This window comes from Sorex araneus, chromosome 5, assembly GCF_027595985.1.
Source record: "Sorex araneus isolate mSorAra2 chromosome 5, mSorAra2.pri, whole genome shotgun sequence".
NCBI classification, from domain to species: Eukaryota; Metazoa; Chordata; class Mammalia; order Eulipotyphla; family Soricidae; genus Sorex; species Sorex araneus.
This window is the reverse complement of record NC_073306.1, coordinates 3,023,679-3,042,618: the sequence shown is the minus strand read 5'-3', so window position 1 is coordinate 3,042,618 and position 18,940 is coordinate 3,023,679. Positions and strand designations below refer to the sequence as shown.

The 18,940-nt window shown below is 43.1% G+C and overlaps 1 protein-coding gene across 2 annotated transcripts in view; it reads left to right on the top strand.

The window, feature by feature from the left end:
• Window positions 1–18,940, top strand: part of RERE (arginine-glutamic acid dipeptide repeats) — a 399,605-nt gene that overhangs the window by 248,552 nt on the left and 132,113 nt on the right. For both annotated transcript variants that reach the window (XM_055137557.1, XM_055137558.1), the window contains 3 exons: window positions 2,156–2,261; window positions 3,180–3,276; window positions 13,591–13,695. In XM_055137557.1, coding sequence (XP_054993532.1) covers window positions 2,156–2,261; window positions 3,180–3,276; window positions 13,591–13,695 — 308 coding nt within the window. The remainder of the gene's footprint in view (window positions 1–2,155; window positions 2,262–3,179; window positions 3,277–13,590; window positions 13,696–18,940) is intronic.

Below are 18,940 nucleotides of genomic sequence, written 5' to 3'. Positions count from 1 at the left end.
CTCCAACCCATTTTTCAGTTCCTTTTAGTACCACCAGAGCATCTTCCCATGTTCTTGTGGATAGATCATGGGCGTCTGGTTATATCTTGTCATTTATTTTTCCTTTCTCTATCTTTGCTTAAAAAGAATCCATGGGGGGGCTGGAGAGATAGCACAGCGGGTAGAGCGTTTGCCTTGCACGCGGCCGACCCGGGTTCAAATCCCAGCATCCCATATGGTCCCCTGAGCACGGCCAGGGGTAATTCCTGAGTGCAGAGCCAGGAGTAACCCCTGTGCATAGCCGGGTGTGACCCAAAAAGCAAAAAAAAAAAAAAAAACAACAAAACAAAAAGAATCCATGGGAATCTTTCCCACATTTTACTGCATCATGTTATTTTTCCTGGAATCCTTTGTTTTTGCACCTATTACACCTACAGGAAGTAATTGCGCCTATCTGCAAAACTGACCCAAGTTTGATTCCCAGGGACCACATATGGTCCCCAAGTCCCGTCAGGACTGATCCCTAAGTTGAGAGCAAGGAGTAAGCTCTGAACAAAACCAGGTATGGCTGCAACCCTTCCATTACTCACCCCCCCACACACCCAAAGTTGAAAGGAGCCAAGAGGATAGATCAAAGGTTCAAATAGTAGAGCAAATGCTTCGCATGTGCAAAAGCCCCCTGAGTTTGAACCCACATGTCATGGGCTTTCCCCAAAGCACCACTGGGAGTCACCCTGGTGCTGATGGCCCGAAAGCATTGCCAGATGTGACTGCTGTAATTTACAAAAGTGTTGAGAATCACTGCTATTGAAAATAAAACTGCAAAATGTGTGAAAGCGAGGACATACCTATTGTGTAGATGCAGCCGCAGCCTTGGTGTATGACCCTTTATTTAGTACTTACTGATACAGGCCTGTTTGACACTGCGAATTGCCAACGAAGAGGATTGGTGTGTTATGGCATTTGCTCTGGAATAGCACTTCTCTACTTTTGAGTTCAGTTAAGACTTTTGGAGTGTTAAGGTTTCTTTGCTAGCTCTTTAAATTGTTTAAATATTTTAATTAAGAGTGTTACGTGTCTTCTTGACCTTTTTGTGAAGAATATATGCATGCTCTGCGTTTACACAGAAACTTTCTTGATTAACAGATATTAAGTGGATAAAACACATGCTTGGCATGGAAGAGCCTCAGGTTCTACCCTGGCCCCCTTAGTTCTCCAAGCACAGAGCTGTAATTGTAATTCTCATTTATTTCTGGCCCTTTGACCTCTAACTGGAGGAAGATGCTGGGAAGATTGATAGCGCATCCACTGTAGGAGCAGCATCTTTTGGTCCTTATTGGGCAAGGAAGGAAACATGATGGGATGTTTGAGGGGAAAGGCTCGGTGCACTGCATGTTTTGATCCACATCCAAGCATGTGGAAATCGTCTGCCTTATCTGGGCCCCTAACTTTCAAACAGAAGGGTAGTATTTGAGCTCCCCTTCTCCAAATGACCCAGGAAGGACTTAATTTTTAGGATTAACATGGTGAAGTATCCTGCAAACATTTATGGGACCATTATCATCATTGAACTTTTATTGTTCGGGAGTATTTATGTATAAGATACTCTTTTCTGGAAATTACCAAGTAAATACATCAGGGTCATTGATACCTCCATCATCACCCTTAAATTTGTCAGATAGCAATAGCTACAAATGAAGTTGACAGTCGAGTGAGGTTGTAATGTGATGTGGGTGATGGCAAACTATAACTAAGAGGTGACTGTGTGCCAGTTCTTCCCAACTTCCTGCTTCCAGTGACCTTGACAGTGTGTTGGTACAGTTAATGAATATTTAGCAAAATGATTAAGGATTAAGAGAGAAGGATATATTCATGTAGTACTGTGTAGTTAATGCTGAATTAAACACATTAAATTAATCAAACTGAGATGATTTATAGATTCACAGGTCCGGTTCCTCTCCCCCCCACCCAAATTTAAAAAAACATGAAAGGGTAGAATAAAGAGGGGTGTGATGACTGGACATAGGGCAGGGGTGTACTGTGTAGACCTCATGGACATTGTATGTCTTCCTCTCTACCTGTCCTCTTGTTTCCAGGGACTTTTGAACATGGGTATGGTATGTACCTGAGCACACCCAGGGTTCTGGCCCTAATGCTTTTAGATTTTCCTTTTCAGAGTAAGAGGGACCATCTACTCATGAACGTCAAATGGTACTACCGCCAATCTGAAGTCCCAGATTCAGTGTATCAGCACTTGGTTCAGGATCGACATAATGAAAATGGTAATTACGTCCTTTTGGTTTGATTTCTGCACTTTCTTAACTTTGGAAAAATTCTTTTAAAAACATTCATTTGCTGAAGATTGCCAAAATGAAAATTTTTCTCTTAAGAAAATTCTTTAAACAGGGACATCACTGGAAAGAGATTTAAAAAAATTTTTTGTTGGGGGGTTAGAAAGAGCCTGTTTTTTTCATTTGTTTTTACCTTAAAAAGAAATACAGGCAGGGGCAGAGCAATAATACAATGTGTAGGGCATTTAGCTTGAATGTGGCCAAGCTAGATTTGATCTCTGGCATCCCGTATGATTCCCTAAGCACTGCCAGGAGTGATGACTGAGTGCAGAGCCAGGAAAAACCTCTGTGCATCATTGAGAGTGGCCCCAAAACAAACAGACAAAAAAGTAGAACAGAACCACTGAATATAGTAGTATGCAAAAATGGGATCATAGTTTCTTTTCTTTTCTCTTCTATTTTCATTTTGTGCTTAAAGCATTTCAGAAAACTGGGGACTTTAAAAAGGTTATTGAAGACAGGCAGGGCCAGAGAGATAGTTCAGCAGGTAAGTTGTTTGTCTTGCAGGCAGCCAGCTCTGGGTCAGTGCCCGCCACTGCTTATGGTCCCTTGGGCATGGCCCTAAAACCTAACTACGCACACACACCCTGCCCCCCACCACCACCACCACCATCAACAAGAGGGCACAAACAGCAAAATCAAAAGAGAACACACACAACTGGATAATTTGTGCCTGTTATTTTTTTGACTCACTTTTTTCTTTAACTCATCAGGTTTTTCCTCTTTAACTCTCCTGGTTTTATTATGCTTCTTTATGGGTGGTGAACATGAGAGAAAAATGGTGTAAGATTTTCTTAATTGTTCTTGTAAGTGCAAATTTAATATTCTTTTATTAATTTTTTGGAACAGACTCTGGAAGAGAACTTGTCATAACAGACCCAGTTATCAAGAACCGAGAGCTCTTCATTTCAGATTATGTGGACACTTACCATGCTGCCGCACTCAGGTAAGTTCCAGAAACAGCCAGCAGGGCTGGAGGCTGCTTTATTCTTGTTACCTTTGAGAATCATTATATTAGTCAGATGATGATTGTCCAGTCAGGAAGTTAACTCTGTGACACTAAGTTTTCAGATTATTGGAATTTGGGGGTTCCAGAGATAGTCTGATAGTCTGGATCTTCACAATTCTGGGCGGGGGTGGGGGAGTGAAAGGGACTCTTAAAAACTCCCTCCCTCCCTCCCTCCCTTCCTTCCTTCCTCTCTCCCTCCCTCCCTCCCTCCCTCCCTCCCTAGTTTTATATACACACTACTGTCCTGTTGTTGATAGGTAAGCATTAGAATGCCCTGTCTAAAGATTTGGCCAACTGCCACTAGAAAAGAAATATGACTAAACAACTATTGAGTATATTTTGTCTATATGAATTTTATTAATATTCTTAGTGTTCTGTATTAGCAGTTTTCTGGTAAAAAAGGTTTTTGAGGAGAGAGGAAATATATTGATGATTTTATTCTGATGGAAGACTAACATTGCAGTTAGTCTTAATGTGCAGGTAAGAATGCCACGGGTGACCATGACTGTACTTTGCGCCTTTGGGATTTTCCATCTCTCTCAGGAAATGGATACCCGTGAATTCTGCTTGATTTTGTATATAAAGAGAAGACTTAGGGCCCTAAGTAAGTTGGAGTAAGTGTGGTAGAGAAATCAAGACAATTGAAATTCTTACAGCCCCCTGCTGGAAATAATAAAGTGGTCAGAGAACTGTGTTCAACAGTGTGTTTTGGGGCAAGCAGAGAGATAGTGCAGGGAGTAAGAATTTCATGTGACCATCCCTAATTCAGCCCCTAAAACACATGTGATTCCCCTGATCACTGCCAGAGGTGATCCTGAGCACAGAGCCAGGAGTAAGTCCTGAGCATTGCAAGATGTGGGCCCCCAAAATTCGTGTTTTTTGTTTTTAATTCTATTTTTTATTTTGGCTTTTGGACCACACCCAGTAGTGCTCAGGGGTTTACTCTTCTGCAGGCTCTGCACTCAGGAATCCTCCTGGTGGGCAGGGGGGCGGGGGCCACATGGGATGCTGGGGGTAGAGCCCAGGTCAGCTGTGTGCAAGCCAAGCACCTTACTTGCGATACATTTCTCTGCCCCCATCCCCACACTAGTTTTTAAGGTCATAAAGATATGCCAGGTTGTAGGTTAATTGCAATGAAAGACAATCACTTCATCATATTGCTCAGGTAGTAGTCAGTAAAACATATGATCTGGAGTGTCTTATACATGCTACATAGCTAAAAAATTAAAAAAAAAATTTTATTTGTTTGATTGAATAGTGGACTAGAGCAATAGCATAGCGGGTAAAGCGTTTGCCTTGCACACAGTGACCTAGGTTTAATTCCTCCGTCCTTCTCGGAGAGCCTGGCAAGCTACCGAGAGTATCCTGCCCACACAGCAGAGCCTGGCAAGCTACCCATGGCATATTTGATATGCCAAAAACAGTAACAAGAAGTCTCACAATGGAGACATTACTGGTGCCCACTCGAGCAAATCGATGAACAACGGGGAGGACAGTGCTACAGTGCTACTTAGCTAAAGCCAATTATTTCAACAGAAATGTGTTGTGTCTTTCAATATAAAGCAGGTTTGGGAAGACTTTGGACCAAAGAAATCTTTCATGGTCTCTGTTGTACACTATCAGTGTAGCTACTGTGGTGCAAAAGTCTTATGGTAATGTGTAAATAATTGAGATAAGCACACACCAGTGAAACTTTCTTAATGAGCACTAAAATGGGAATTCACTTCATTTCTGTCGGTCAGGAGATACTCCTTCGATATCTGTTTTAGTCACTTAAATATGTACAGACTGGGGGCCAGAGCGATAGTAAAGCAGATAGGGGATTGGCCTTGATGCAACTGACCTGGGTTCGATCCCCGGCACCCCGTGTGGTCCACCAAGCCCACCTGGAGTAATATCTGAGGATGGAGCCAGAAGTAACCCCTGAGTAAGCCAGTGTCCAAAAAGTTAAAAGCAAACAAGCAAACAAAAAAAAAAAAAACCAAAATAAACCCAAAACCATGCCAAGGATAGAGAGATAGTACCAGGATATAGGCACTCACCTTGCATGGGGCCAACTCCTGTTAAATCTCTGTCATTGAATATAAACCCTTTCCCTTCACCTCTCCCAAATAAAAAAGTATCACCAGGGGTGAAACATAAATTGAATAAATTGAATATAAATCCCCTCCTATCACCCGCCCTCCCCCCCAAATATAAAAGTATCACCAGGAGTAAACCATGGGCACAGATGTAGCCCTGAAACAAAAGCATCTCTCAGCCTGTCAACACCCTCCCTCCTTTATACATCCCCACCACCCCCCATGCACACACAAAGGAGTGTGTGTGGTTCCATTTGGCTTCTTTTTTTAAAAAAAAAATTTTTATAAGGTAGTTCCCAGTATTTGATTACATTTAATATTTAAACACCAATCCCACCACCATTATACCTTCCCACCACCATATTTGGCATGTTTCCATCCCAAGCCCCAGTCCCTGTCCCAAAACACAACCGAAATAATATATTTTGTATTGTTTGTTATGAAAAACTGCTGAAAATGCTACCAAAAAGTATCCATAGAGAAAATCAAGCAAAGATTGTTCTATTTTGGCAGGGCAATTAAGACCTTCTTTAGGATATCACAAACATGTTGTTAAAGGTTGAGTGATAGGAACTTTCATGTATGTATATATATATATATATATATATATATATAGCTGGAAAAATATATATGCATATATTATATATATATATTTCCCTCTATGATTGGTTGCCTACTATTTGAATCCCATCAAATGTGGTGTGGTATTCTTTTTTTTTTTTTTTTTGCTTTTTTTTGCTTTTTTTTGGGTCACACCTGGCGATGCACAGGGGTCACTCCTGGTTCTGCACTCAGGAATTACCCCTGGCAGTGCTCAGGGGACCATATGGGATGCTGGGAATTGAACCTGGGTCGGCCGAGTGCAAGGCAAATGCCCTACCCGCTGTGCTATCGCTCCAGCCCCTGGTGTGGTATTCTTGGAGAATGGGTATGGAGTGTCTTATGATGTGTTGACTGCGAGGTCCAGGAATAGGTTCACTTGTGCGTGAGGCTTGGCCCGAGCATGTGGGGAGCAGCCTTGAGCAGGATGGTGGTTGGGTTGTGGAGGTTTTCGGCTGCCAGGGCTGGGTCCCTAGGGGTAGGGAGAGCTCTCACCCACCCCGCCTCGGGAGCGCCCTGAGTGAAACAGCCTGGTGAGGGGTCCCATGGCATAGCTATGGCAGGCGTGTTGCTCTCTTCCGGGAGAGAAAGCCGTGCAATGTGGATGGTGGCCCATTCCGAAATTCCATTTGGCTTCTTAAAGAGCTTGAGATAAATTTAGAGAACCCTGTGGTGATTTACAAACTTCTTCCAGATCTCCACTTCTTTGTTTTGGGGTCACACCCAGTAGTGGTTGGGGGAGCTAATTGGGGTGCTCAGAAAAGAATCTGTGTCAGGGGCTGGAGCGATAGCACAGTGTATAGGACGTTTGCCTTGCACACGGCCGACCCGGGTTTGATTCCCAGCATCCCATAGGGTCCCCTGAGCACCGCCAGGAGTAATTCCTGAGTGCAGAGCCAGGAGTAAGCCCTGAGCATCGCTGTGACCCAAAAAGCAAAAAACCAAACCAAACCCAAACAACAGAATCTACGTCAGCTGTTTACATGGCAGGTGCCCAGCCCCTCGGTACTTGTTCTCCAGTCCTCCACAAGCTTTCCCGTCTCTGTGGTGGTGGCTCGCTGAATTCAGAGTCTACGCTGACAGGAGCAAGTTAATGGACACTTGGCGGAGGGACTAAATTTGTTCACTGAAACAGATGGCTGCATCCAGGGATTATTTCCTAACCTCTTCTGCATGTTTTCTCCTTGTTTTTTTGGTCTTTTTTCATAGGTTGAGGTAAATTAGTTTAAGCAATATAGAGTTAATGATAAACAATATGTGAGCTTTGTAATTCTGGTTATTCAGCTTGTTTTGATATGGTTGCTTAAAATGAATGTTCAATATTTATTAGAGGCTTTTGAGGTTTGCAGGGTTATTTTATACTTGTTGAGCATTTAAAGAACTGGTTGTCTCAGATCATTTTAGCAGAACACTGATGAATTTACTTTAAAGAGGTTTACAACTGGGTCTTTCTGAGCTGTATAATTGTTGATGTTGCACTGTCCTTTCACTTGTCTACCAAAGGCTGAGCACTAATATAGTAATTCTTTGTGTTCTTTCCACTGTGTGTAACTAGAATTCTTAATTTTTTTCCTTCTGTAGTATTGTCTTTAAAGAAGTCATAAAATGATTTTTTAAAGAGTCATCTTAAATTTAATTTTTGTTAGTCTCAGAAAGAAGTTTTCTTGCGTGGCTTGGCAAAGTGCTTTTCCCAAATCGAGCGGGTGATAGTGGCTACTCAGCCATCAGGCCTAGTACATGCTCACTGGATAGACTTCTTTTTCTTTTTTTCCTACTCCTAGCAGTGCTCACGGCTTATTCCTGGCTCTGCTCAGAGATCACTCCTAGTGGGCTTGGGTATCATAGGAGTACTGGGGATTAAATCCAAATGCCCTGCCTGCCGCTCGCTTGCCCCTGCGACTTCGCCATCTTACCTAGATCCCTTAGCAGTGCGCTCCCTGTAAGATCATCTCAGATAAAGCCAGAATTGATTAGCAGTGCCCTAGGGAATTCTGTTTCTTCTCACCAAATTTACTATAATTCTAAAATATCCAGAGGGATAGGGGATGAAACTTTTTTTTTTTGCTTTTTGGGTCACAACCCAGCGATGCTCAGGGGTTACTCCTGGTTTTACACTCAGGAATTACTCCTGGCGGTGCTTGGGGGACCCTATGGGATGCCAGGGATCGAACCCGGGTCGGCCGCGTGAAAGGCAAACGCCCTCCCCGATGTGCTATCGCTCCGGCCGCTCGGGTGGGGGGGGGATGAAATGTTTTTTAAAAAATTTTTTATTTCCCCTTATACTTTGTATAAACACTGTTTACAAAGTTTTCATGATGATTTGTTACAGACATTCAGTATTCCAACACCAATCCCACCACCATTGCACCTTCACGCCACCATTGTCTCCAATTTTCCCAACCTGCCTCCATGCAGGCCTGATGAAGCTTTTACTTTTATTTTCAATTTTTTGCCTTTCACCACCTATCTTTAGAATTTTTCTTTCTCTGTAGATCTAAAGCAGTACTGCCAAAAATAAATTCAAATTTGAAAGAGACAAATAGTCCATAGGTACATGAGAGAAGAGCAAATGAATATAATGGGAAAACAAATACCACAGAGGACAGTGGGGGGGTGGGGAGGGAATTAGATAGTGCTTAGGACCATTCTTTTCAGATCGGAGTGTGGTGCTCAGGTGTATGGAATTCATCGGACCCATCGATTCTGAGGGGGCCCTTGTCATTCCATTCACTCAGGAGGAAACTGGTATAGAGCTTTCTTTTTTAAGTTGGTGTTAGAGGATTCTAGAGGAGAAAAGAGAGCCTTGTCTTTTAGCCATTGTGGATCAAGAGGAAAGCGGTCTTCTTTTGCAGTCTTCCATGCAAGGGACTCCTGCCTTTTTCTAGCCAAAATAAGTGGATTCCCAGCAGAGATTAGCTACTCTCAGCTGTAGGACTCTAATATGAGTTTAAACATTAACGTTTTGCTGCCTTTTTAAAAATCTTCCATAGGCCTTTTCTCATCCCCACCTTTCATACTAAGTTTCTAGAACATTTTCCTTTCTTCATTACGATTTCACTAACTGTGTAGAAAAGTTAGTATCTTGAGTAGACTGTTTTTAGTTCTCCTTATACCCAAGTATTCTTGGCTAATACTAGAGTAACAGAAATTAAAATAAAAAGAGACCCTCTGCTCCTAAAGACTATGATCCAAGAGGTCTTCTAACCCATTTTAGCACCCAGAGTGGCTTCTTACAGAAATGCATCTAGACTGTGAGCTGTACTATGGCTATGTGCCGCCCGGGGAGGGATTTTCCCTCTCCACCCTGTTTTTCTGCTTGGAAAATGGCGGCGGCGGCATCATCCACGTGGCAAGAGCCACACCCTAAGACTTCCACCCAGAGGTAGGAACTTTGCAATACTGTGGCTCATAGGGGATCATGGGAAGGGGGCATTACCGGCATGCCCTGGCCCAGATAAGATCTGGAGCTGCTGCTCTCGAAACAGACCTTCTGCTCCTAAAGACTATATGATCCAAGAGGTCTTCTAACCCATTTTGGCACCCAGAGCGGCTTCTTACAGAAATGCATCTAGACTGTGAACTGAACTAAATTATCAGAAATCCAAGGCCGCACGAGCTCATAGAATCTTCATTCTCAGCAATGAAAAGAAATTATTAAATGATGCCTTTTCAGCAGGCCTGATTGTTGGGGGGAAATTCCAAGCAATAATAGTGAGTTCTCTATTGAAATATTGAATGTATTCAAAGTATAGAGAGAATAAAATGGAGATCATTAACTACTTGGGGGGGGCTGGGTGGGAGGGGGTATCTTGGGATTCTTGGTGGTGGAACATGTGCACTGGTGAAGGGATGGGGGTTTGATCATTATATGACTGAGACTTAAGCCTGAAAGCTTTGTATTCTTTTTCACGGTGATTCAATGTAATAAAATTAAATTAAAAAAAAAAAAACTTGGCTCACACACACAAAAAAAATTAAAATAAAAAGAGCAAATTTAGGAGGCTTCAGTCTTCCTTGACAAAATTTTCCGACCAAAGTCAAGTTGTTAATCTTTGAACCATCTTTTGGAAACTTGTTCCAAAAAATTTGGACACACATCATCTGGTTCTATATCCAGTAAGAAAAGTTGTGTGAAAGTCTTTATACTATATCATACTCATTGCATGCGTAGCTCCCTGGATGTGAATTGAACTCTTAACAGTGTCAAAGAAAGGAAAATGTGAAATCCAACATAATTCTATACAAGTTATGGTTTTTATTCAGTTCTATATTATACCCAACTGAGTTTTAGAATTTGTAACCCAAGGCCTTTAAAACACAGATGTACTGCAATTGTTTTTTTTTTTTTTTTTTTTGCTTTCGCTTCTTTCTTTTCTTTTTGTTTTTTGCTTGTTTGTTTTTTGGGGGGTCACACCCATCAGTGCTGAGGAATCATTACTGGCTGTGTGCTCCAGGATTATTCCTGGTGGTACTCAGGCAACCATGTGGGGTGCCAGGGGCTTGAACCCAGTTCAGCCACCAGTAAGGCAAGTATCCTATCTGCTGTACTGTCACACCAGCCCCACCTTGCAGTTCTTGGAAGAGATTATGTGGTACCAGGAACTAAATTTGGGACCCCCACATGCAAGACACGTACTCTAGCCCTTTGAGTTCTTTGGCCCCAACCTTTTTCTTATATGAAGGATATCATATTTTGGATGTCATTTCTCTTTAACGGTATATCCTAGAAATTGTTCTTTGAATACTTTTTAAGATAACTTACATTTTTTTTAAGATTCTGTTATTGAATCACTGTGAGATAGACCCTTTCTAAGCTGTTCATGATTAAGTTTCATAGAGTGTTCCAACACCCATCCCTCTACCAGTGTACATTTTCCAGGACCAGTGTCCCCAGGTTCCCTCCCATCACACTCCATCCCAGCCTGTCTTTATAGCTCGCGCTTTTCTTCTCTCTCTTTCTCTTTCTTCAATATGTTCTTAAAGAGGGGCTCGAGCTATAGCACAGCGGGTAGGGTGTTTGCCTTGCATGCGGCCGACCCGGGTTCGATTCCCAGCATCCCATATGGTCTCCTGAGCATCGCCAAGGGTGATTCCTGAGCGTAAAGCCAGGACTAACCCCTGTGCATCACTGGGTGTGACCCAAAAAGAAAAAAAAATGTTCTTAAAGAGCTTCCTTGTTCTCTTTTAACTGTGTGGTACATCCAGCATGTGGATGTGCCATAGTTTCGTCAGCTTGTACAGACTGGAGTCCCAGGAAGAGAGAATGTTGATGAGATGTTCTGTCATCCACTTTCCTGTCCAGAAAGTGCGCGCTGATCTGTGTTCCTTCTTACAGTGTACGGGCCTGCCCATTCCCTCAGAGGTGTTGTCTTCTCTTTTGTTTGGCAGGAGGACGAGAGAGGCGTTCGTGTCAGTGGTGGTGGCACCAGGACAGTACTCGGTGCCTTTAGGGTCATTCTGTTTTTCTCCTTGGGGGGGTCACACTTGGTGGTGTTCAGTTTACTCCTGGCTCTGCATTCTGGGGACCATAGGAGTGCCAGGGATTGAAACTGGGTCATGCCCTACCCTCAGTACTCTCTCTAGCCCCATCCTCGATTCATTAAGTCAGACTCAGAAGCACTTCAATGTCCATGTGCTGGACAAGTCTTGAGAACATAGTGAATTGTTTCTCTTTGTTTTTGTTTCTTGGGTCACGCCCAGGAATATTCAGGATTACTCTTAGCTCTGTGCTCAGAGATCTCTCCTGGCAGTGCTGTATATAAGGCCAATGCCCTACCCACTGTCCTATCTCACTTTAAGCACATCTTAACCTGTGGTCACAGTTTCTTGAGTAAATTTATAGGAAAGAGGGCATTAGGCGCAGAGAGGTAGGTCAGTGGGTTCGAGCCAGTGATTTGCAAGGAGGAGGCCTAGGCCCACACCTCATCACAGAGCTGAGCACTGCCTGACGTGCTCTTCCCCACTTTAGATAAAAAGAAAACAGAAAAGTGGACATTACTTTTACATTTCTTGGGAATAAGTGAATGGTTTCCATTCTCAGGTTGCTGTCATCTCGTTTCTCTAACGCCTTGGCCATGAGCTGTGTAGGTTGTCACGCAAAGTCCTGGAGTGATTATGCAGCTGGAATGCTACTAACACACAGGGCCTCATCTCGGAAGGCGTGTTGGGGGTGCTGTCCGTGTGTGTTAAAATTCCCTCCATGGTCACCTTTGAGTTGATTCCTGTAATGATCTTTGGAATCTCAGGACTGTCAGAGGGGGAGGAAAGGGGAGAGGATGAACAAACGAAAGATCCATTCTCTCAGTAGGTACGTGTTTGGGATCCATAGGTAGGAACTCACCTGATTGGACATTTCTGCCATTGCATTTGGTGCATGGAAATATATATAGTCTAAGAATTTCCATAGTTTCCCCCCCCCCATTTGTGCCTACCACCTCTTTCCCTTTTGCCAGTAATTGCTTTTTCAGTCTAAGAATTAGTATTTATTTTGTTCTGTTCATTTGCTTTGGCTGTTTATATTCCACTTATGAAAGAAATCTAATTGATTACTTTCTGGCTTATCTCTCTTAGCAAAATGAATCTTCCCACAGGAGAGTGTTTTTTAACTTACAGTTCAGTAATCTTGCCTAAAGCTTTGGGAAATGCGTGTTTATATATTAGAGCTCGTTCTATAGTAAAAATGCCAAAATTCCTTTTTGTTGTTGCTTTTGTTTTGTTTTTGGGGGACCTCCATTGGTGCTCAGGGTTGCTCCTGGTTCTGTACTCAGGGATCACGCCTGGCGGATTCGGGGAACAATATGTGGTACTGGGCACAAGCCCAGGCCAAGCATGTGCAAAGCAACCACTGAACCTGCTTTACTGTCTTCCAGCCCCAGAGTTCTTTAGTTTTTGAGTCAGTTTGTTTCTCATAAGAAGAGATGATAGGGGCCGGAGCAATAGTACAGCGGGGAGGGCATATGCCTTGCACGTGACTGACCTGGGTTCGATCCCCGGCATCCCATATGGTCCCCCAAGCACCGCCAGGAGTACTTCCTGAGTGCAGAGCCAGGAGTGACCCCTGAGCATCGCTGGGTGTGACCCAAAAAGAAAAAAAGAAGAAGAAGAAGAGATGGTAAGTACTTAAGTTAAATATTTTTTCTATCATGATGTATCGGGAAAAAGCTTTGCTGATGCTGTGGATGAAAGACCCATTTTGCTGTCCCAAGTTGTAGGTCCCTGCTGGCTCTCCACCATAATTTCTAGTTTGTTTCATGACCTTTCATCAAGTTCTATTCTCTGCTTGTATTCTGGTTTAATTAGTTTTATTTTGTGAAATGAATACTAATACTACTACTAAAATACTAAGGTAAAAGCAGTTGCAGGAGTTACAGGGTGACGTGATTATGAAACAATAAAAAGAATGTTACACATTTTCTTTTGAGAGACGTAAGAGATGATTTTGGGATTAAAACCATATGCTTTCTTCATGTTTTTATATTAACATGGGTTTAATTATAAACCCTTCAATAGTATTTTGAATGCAAACTAATTTGAAGGTCTTGCTAATGTTTTTTTATTTGTTTGTTTTCAGAGGGAAGTGTAACATCTCCCATTTTTCTGACATTTTTGCTGCTAGAGAATTTAAAGCTCGAGTGGATTCCTTTTTCTACATATTAGGCTACAACCCTGAGACCAGGTGAGTCCCTTGGCCCGCTCAGCAAGAACTTTTACTTTTCCTGTGTGTGTCTGTGTGTGCGCGCGCGTGCACTCGCACAGCTAAGTATAATAGTGAACCTCTTTCAATGAAATTGTAATGAAGGTTCTCTTTGGTATATATTGCAGTTTATTGTTTGCACTTTATGAAAGTAAGAAAAAGTGAAAAAAAATTGGTTTAGAGAGGGCAAAATGAAAGCATACTTGTAGTTGCCTTGTTGTTGTTGTTTGTTTTATTCTGGGGTCACAATTGGCAATGTTCAGGTGCTACTTCTTGCTCTGTGCTCAAAGGTCATTCCTGGTGATACTAGGGGGATCGATTGGGTTGGGGATTGAACCCAGACCTTCTCCATGTAAAGAAACTACACACTGCAGCTTCTGGGACAACAGGAGGACAGTGATACAGGACAGTATGGGAAGTTTGTTGTTTAGTCATTTTTTCATGTATTAACTCCAGGAGCATTCACTGGAATATCTCTGTGAAGACTGCTGGGATGAGATGGGTTTATCTAGTTCTTAGCCATCTCGTTCTCTGTGTTGGTTATTCTGCACATCCTTTATTAGTGATTTAAATGTTAGCAGTAGGGGCTAGAGCAATAGCACAGTGGGTAGGGCATTTGCCTTGCATGCGGCCGACCTGAGTTCGATTCCCAGCATCCCATATGGCCCTCTGCGCATCGCCCCAGCACCACTAGGAGTAATTCCTGAGTGCATGAACCAGAAGTAACCCCTGTGCAATGCTGGGTGTGACCCAAAAAGAAATAATAATAATAATAGTAATAATAATAGCAATAACACTAATAATAATAATAATACATGTTAGCAGTAGTCTTCTCTGGACACTGAAAAATTATCTGCAGGTAAAATAATTTAGAAACAAAAGATGCTTGGTTCGTAGCAGTTTGTGAAGGAACTACATCAAGTATAAGTGCAAATAAATATTATTTTAATGAAAACGTTTTTCCTAAAAGATACTGAGAAATTGTATGTATGATTCAGAATTTCTTTTTCTTTGGGGCCACACTCAGCAGTGCTCAGGGATTACTCCTGGTGATGCACAGGGACCATATGGGATACTGGGTATGGAACCATATCAGCTGTGTGCAAGGCAAATGTCTTAACCTCTGTACTATCACTCTGGCCTCCTAGAATGTTTTTCTTGTGTCCCCTCTGAGAGAGGCATGATTTGGGGCCACATTTGGCAATGGTCCCAGCTCTGTGTTCCAGAGTCACTCCTGGTGGTGCTTGGGGAACCATATGTGGCACCAGTGATCAAACTGGAGTCAGAGTGTGCAAGGCACACACTTCAAGCTTTGTTTTATTTTTGTGGCCCTTAGAATAATGTTTTGTCAATTTATAGGTAATAAAATGTAGCTTACTTACTCTGTTTGTAATGTGTCACATACTCCCTTATCAAGGCATACATATCTATGTGTCTGCATTCTTGGGAATGGTGTAATGGTTCCTTTTTTGTTTAACTCAAAATATTTTTTCCCCCCCAGAGGGTGTTATTGAGGTGTAGTGATTAAACTTAATGAGGTGTTTGAAGTGTTCAGGAGTTGTTTGGGAGTTGTTCTTAGCTAGGGGTCCATACTATGCTAGGGATTGAACCCAGTCCCTTTGAGCTGTCTCTCTGGTCAAACTGTATTTAGAGAAACAGTGATGTGAGTTTTGTTCTTTTTTAAAAAATATGCCATGGTTCAGTCATAAGCTGGTCATTTCAAAAGAATCTTACATTTTGAATGGTTTTTGTTTGGAAGGATAGGGGGTACACCCAGTGATGCTCAGAGCATACTCTTGGCTCTGCACTCAGGAATTACTCCTAGTGGGCCCCAGGAACCATTTGTGATGCCAGGAATCAAACCCTGCTTAGCTGTATCACTATAGCCCAAGAATCTTGTATTTGAAATATTTCTGGGGGGGGGGAGGGCACACCCAGCGATGCACAGGGGTTACTCTTGCTCATCCTGACAGTTCTCAGGGGACCATATGGGATGCTGGGAATCGAACCTGGTTGGCCGAGTGCAAGGCAAATGCCCTACCCGCTGTGCTATCACTCTAACCCCCGAACTATTTCTTTCATATATGGATTTTTTAAATTTATTTATTTATTTTGCTTTTTGGATCACACCCAGTGATGCACAGGGGTTACTCCTGGCTCATGCACTCAGGAATTACACCTAGTGGTGCTCAGGGAACCATATGGGATGCTGAGAATCGAACCCGGGTTGGCTGCATGCAAGGCAAACGCCCTACCCACTATGCTATCACTCCAGGCCCTACATGTGAATTTATTGACTTCCTTTTGCTATCATCCTTTTGCCCAGGTGAAAAGTGGAACACCTGACCTTGGATTTTTCACTAGATACAAAATTTGGGAGTCTTTTTTTTTTTTTTTCCCAGTGATGCCATGTTTATTTAATGCATAGTTATACTGCAAAAATTAGGTGTTTCTGAATTGAGCAAATAATTTTGTTTTAAATGTTCTTCTTTTAGATTCATAACAATCATCCAAATTTATTTTTAATAGTTTTGGTTTTACATCTGTTTCTATTTAATACTTATTAAAAGTGATATATACACACACAGGTTTTTACCTCATTCTTCATTGTGTGTTTCTGGCAATAATCCAGAGTGATAACTTAATATCAGTTTGGTTTTAAAATGTGGCTTAAGGCCAGAGAACTAGCTCAGAGGGCAAGAGCCCAGACTTAGCATGTAGGAGCCCCATGTTCTTCATAAGGAGAAGCCTACTCATAGTCCCTGGAGCACTGTAGAAGTGACCCCTCCAAGCACCAAACTGGGAGTAGCCCCTGAACACCTTGGGTATGGCTCTGCAGCTAACAAAGTCAGTAACAATAAAACGGTTTGGCTAATGCAGTGGGAGGATGTTGTTTTGGATCTGGAGGAGAGACACAGAGAGAGTTTAGTTATAGGCTCTGCATCCTGAATCATTCCTTTTCCTGAACTCACTTTTCTTTACTATTTCTTTCTTCTGTGCTGGTATTCTAGGTGGCTGACTTGTAGCTATAGTGTTTGAGGAGTGATGGTTGAATAGAACAAGTCTTTGAATGTCTATTACCAAGTTTAGGCAGATCTCATTTTTGACATAGTAACAATGTCAAAGCTTGTAACTTTGTAATTACCTTTATTTTTAAAAAAATTGCAATAGGGACTGGAGAGAGAACAGCATGCAGGGTGCTTGCCTTGCAGGTGGCCAGCCCAAGGTCAGTTGGGTCCTGGGAGGCCCTCCAGGAGTGAGCCCTGAGCATAGAGCCAGGAGGAAGCTTGAGCACTGCTGGGCGTGACCCAAAAAGCAAAAAATTGCAGTAGTGGAGTCTGTGTGGCCTCCTGACCGCTGACCTCTGACCTCATACACTGGTTTTACTCTCAGCATCTCTGTATATATCCAAAGTGTAGTTTCCAGAGCTGCTCCAATGGTGGAAAAGAGGGAGTGTGTGACTTAACGAGCTATTAGAAAGCTGTTTGTGTTTCTTCCACGTGAGTAATGCTTGGATCAGGGTGCAGGTCCTTCTACCCCTTGTTTTTGATGTTTTCTCTGTTTTGTGATGTAAAATAGTTTTTTTTTGTTTTTGTTTTTGTTTTTTTTTTTTGCTTTTTGGGTCACACCCGGCGATGCACAGGGGTCACTCCTGGCTCATGCACTCAGGAATCACCCCTGGCGGTGCTCAGGGGACCATATGGGATGCTGGGATTCGAACCCGGGTCGGCCACGTGCAAGGCAAACGCCCTACCCGCTGTGCTATCACTCCAGCCCCTGTGATGTAAAATAGTTTTTAATGAAAGAAATATAGATGTGGAAAGAGAAAGACATCTTCTTTTTTCTTTTTTTCTTTTTGGGTCACATCCGGCGATGCACAGGGGTCACTCCTGGCTCTGCACTCAGGAATTACCCCTGGCAGTGCTCAGGGGACCATATGGGGATGCTGGGAATCGAACCCGGGTCGGCCGCGTGCAAGGCAAATGCCCTGCCCGCTGTGCTATCACTCCATCCCCGAGAAAGACATCTTTAAAGAAGGACATGGACTTGAAAAAGCAAGCCTGTAGCCCACCTCTGACTGCCACTACTTCAGATTCATAAGGGATAGCACGTGTGATGTGTTATTTGCTGTGGTTCTACCTCTTCCTTCAAATATATTTTTTGTTTGTGGGGGCTGGAGTGATAGCACAGCGGGTAGGGCATTTGCCTTGCACGCGGCCGACCTGGGTTCAAATCCCAGCATCCCATATGGTCCCCTGAGCACCGCCAAGGGTGATTCCTGAGTGCATGAGCCAGGAGTGACCCCTGTGCATTTTTTTTTTTTTTGTGGTGCTGACAAACCCTGTACTTCACCCATGCAAGGCAAGTGCCCTACCACTAGTCATGCCCTGGCCCCAGGCCTCCCCTCTGAATGAGCAGGAACAGGTTGGAATAGTGCCGTGCGCCGGTATCAGTGCCCTGAGCCTCTTTGTTTTCTTTATTTCTTTTTGAATCACACCCGGCAATGCACAGGGGTTATTCCTGGTTTTTCACTCAGGAATTATTCCTGGCGATGTTCGGGGGACCCTAAGGGATGCTGGGAATCGAACCTGGATCAGGCCACGTTCAAGGCAAATGCCCTACCCACTGTGCTACCACTCCAGCCCCTGCCCTGAGCCTCTCGGAGAGGGAACAGGCCTCTTCAGGAGTGCAGTGAGGCAGCATGTGTAAGAACGTGGAGGTAGGGTGTGGCTCGTGATGACTAACTCCCCCTAAATGATGCAGGACTGTTACTCTGAACGGGTAAAATGGGAGCTCAGACACTAATCACAAAAGTGAAAAGTTTCCTTATATAATTAACTATAATCTGTTTTTTCTATTAGCTAGCACTAAAACATTTTCTTTCCAGTCCTTATTGTAATGCTCCTTTTAAAACCCCACTGCTAGCTATCTTTTTACTTCCTAGCCTGCCATTTTCAGTCTTTTTAAAAGTGTTAGGTCTTGTCAAGAATCTGGTTGTTCAGAAGTGTTCAGTTTCAATGGCATCACTGTCATAGGTACTGCTGGGAAAGGGGCCGGGGGTCTTGCCCTCCCTCCCACCCTTCCTCTAGGCTAGAACCTGGCAATGCTTAGGGGAAAAGTAAACAGGAAAACGTTACTGTCTCGCTCAGGACTCGTGCCTATGGTGTTAGGGAGGGCATATGTGGTGTGGGGGGTTGAACCCGAGTCGCTGCATGCAAGGCTCATT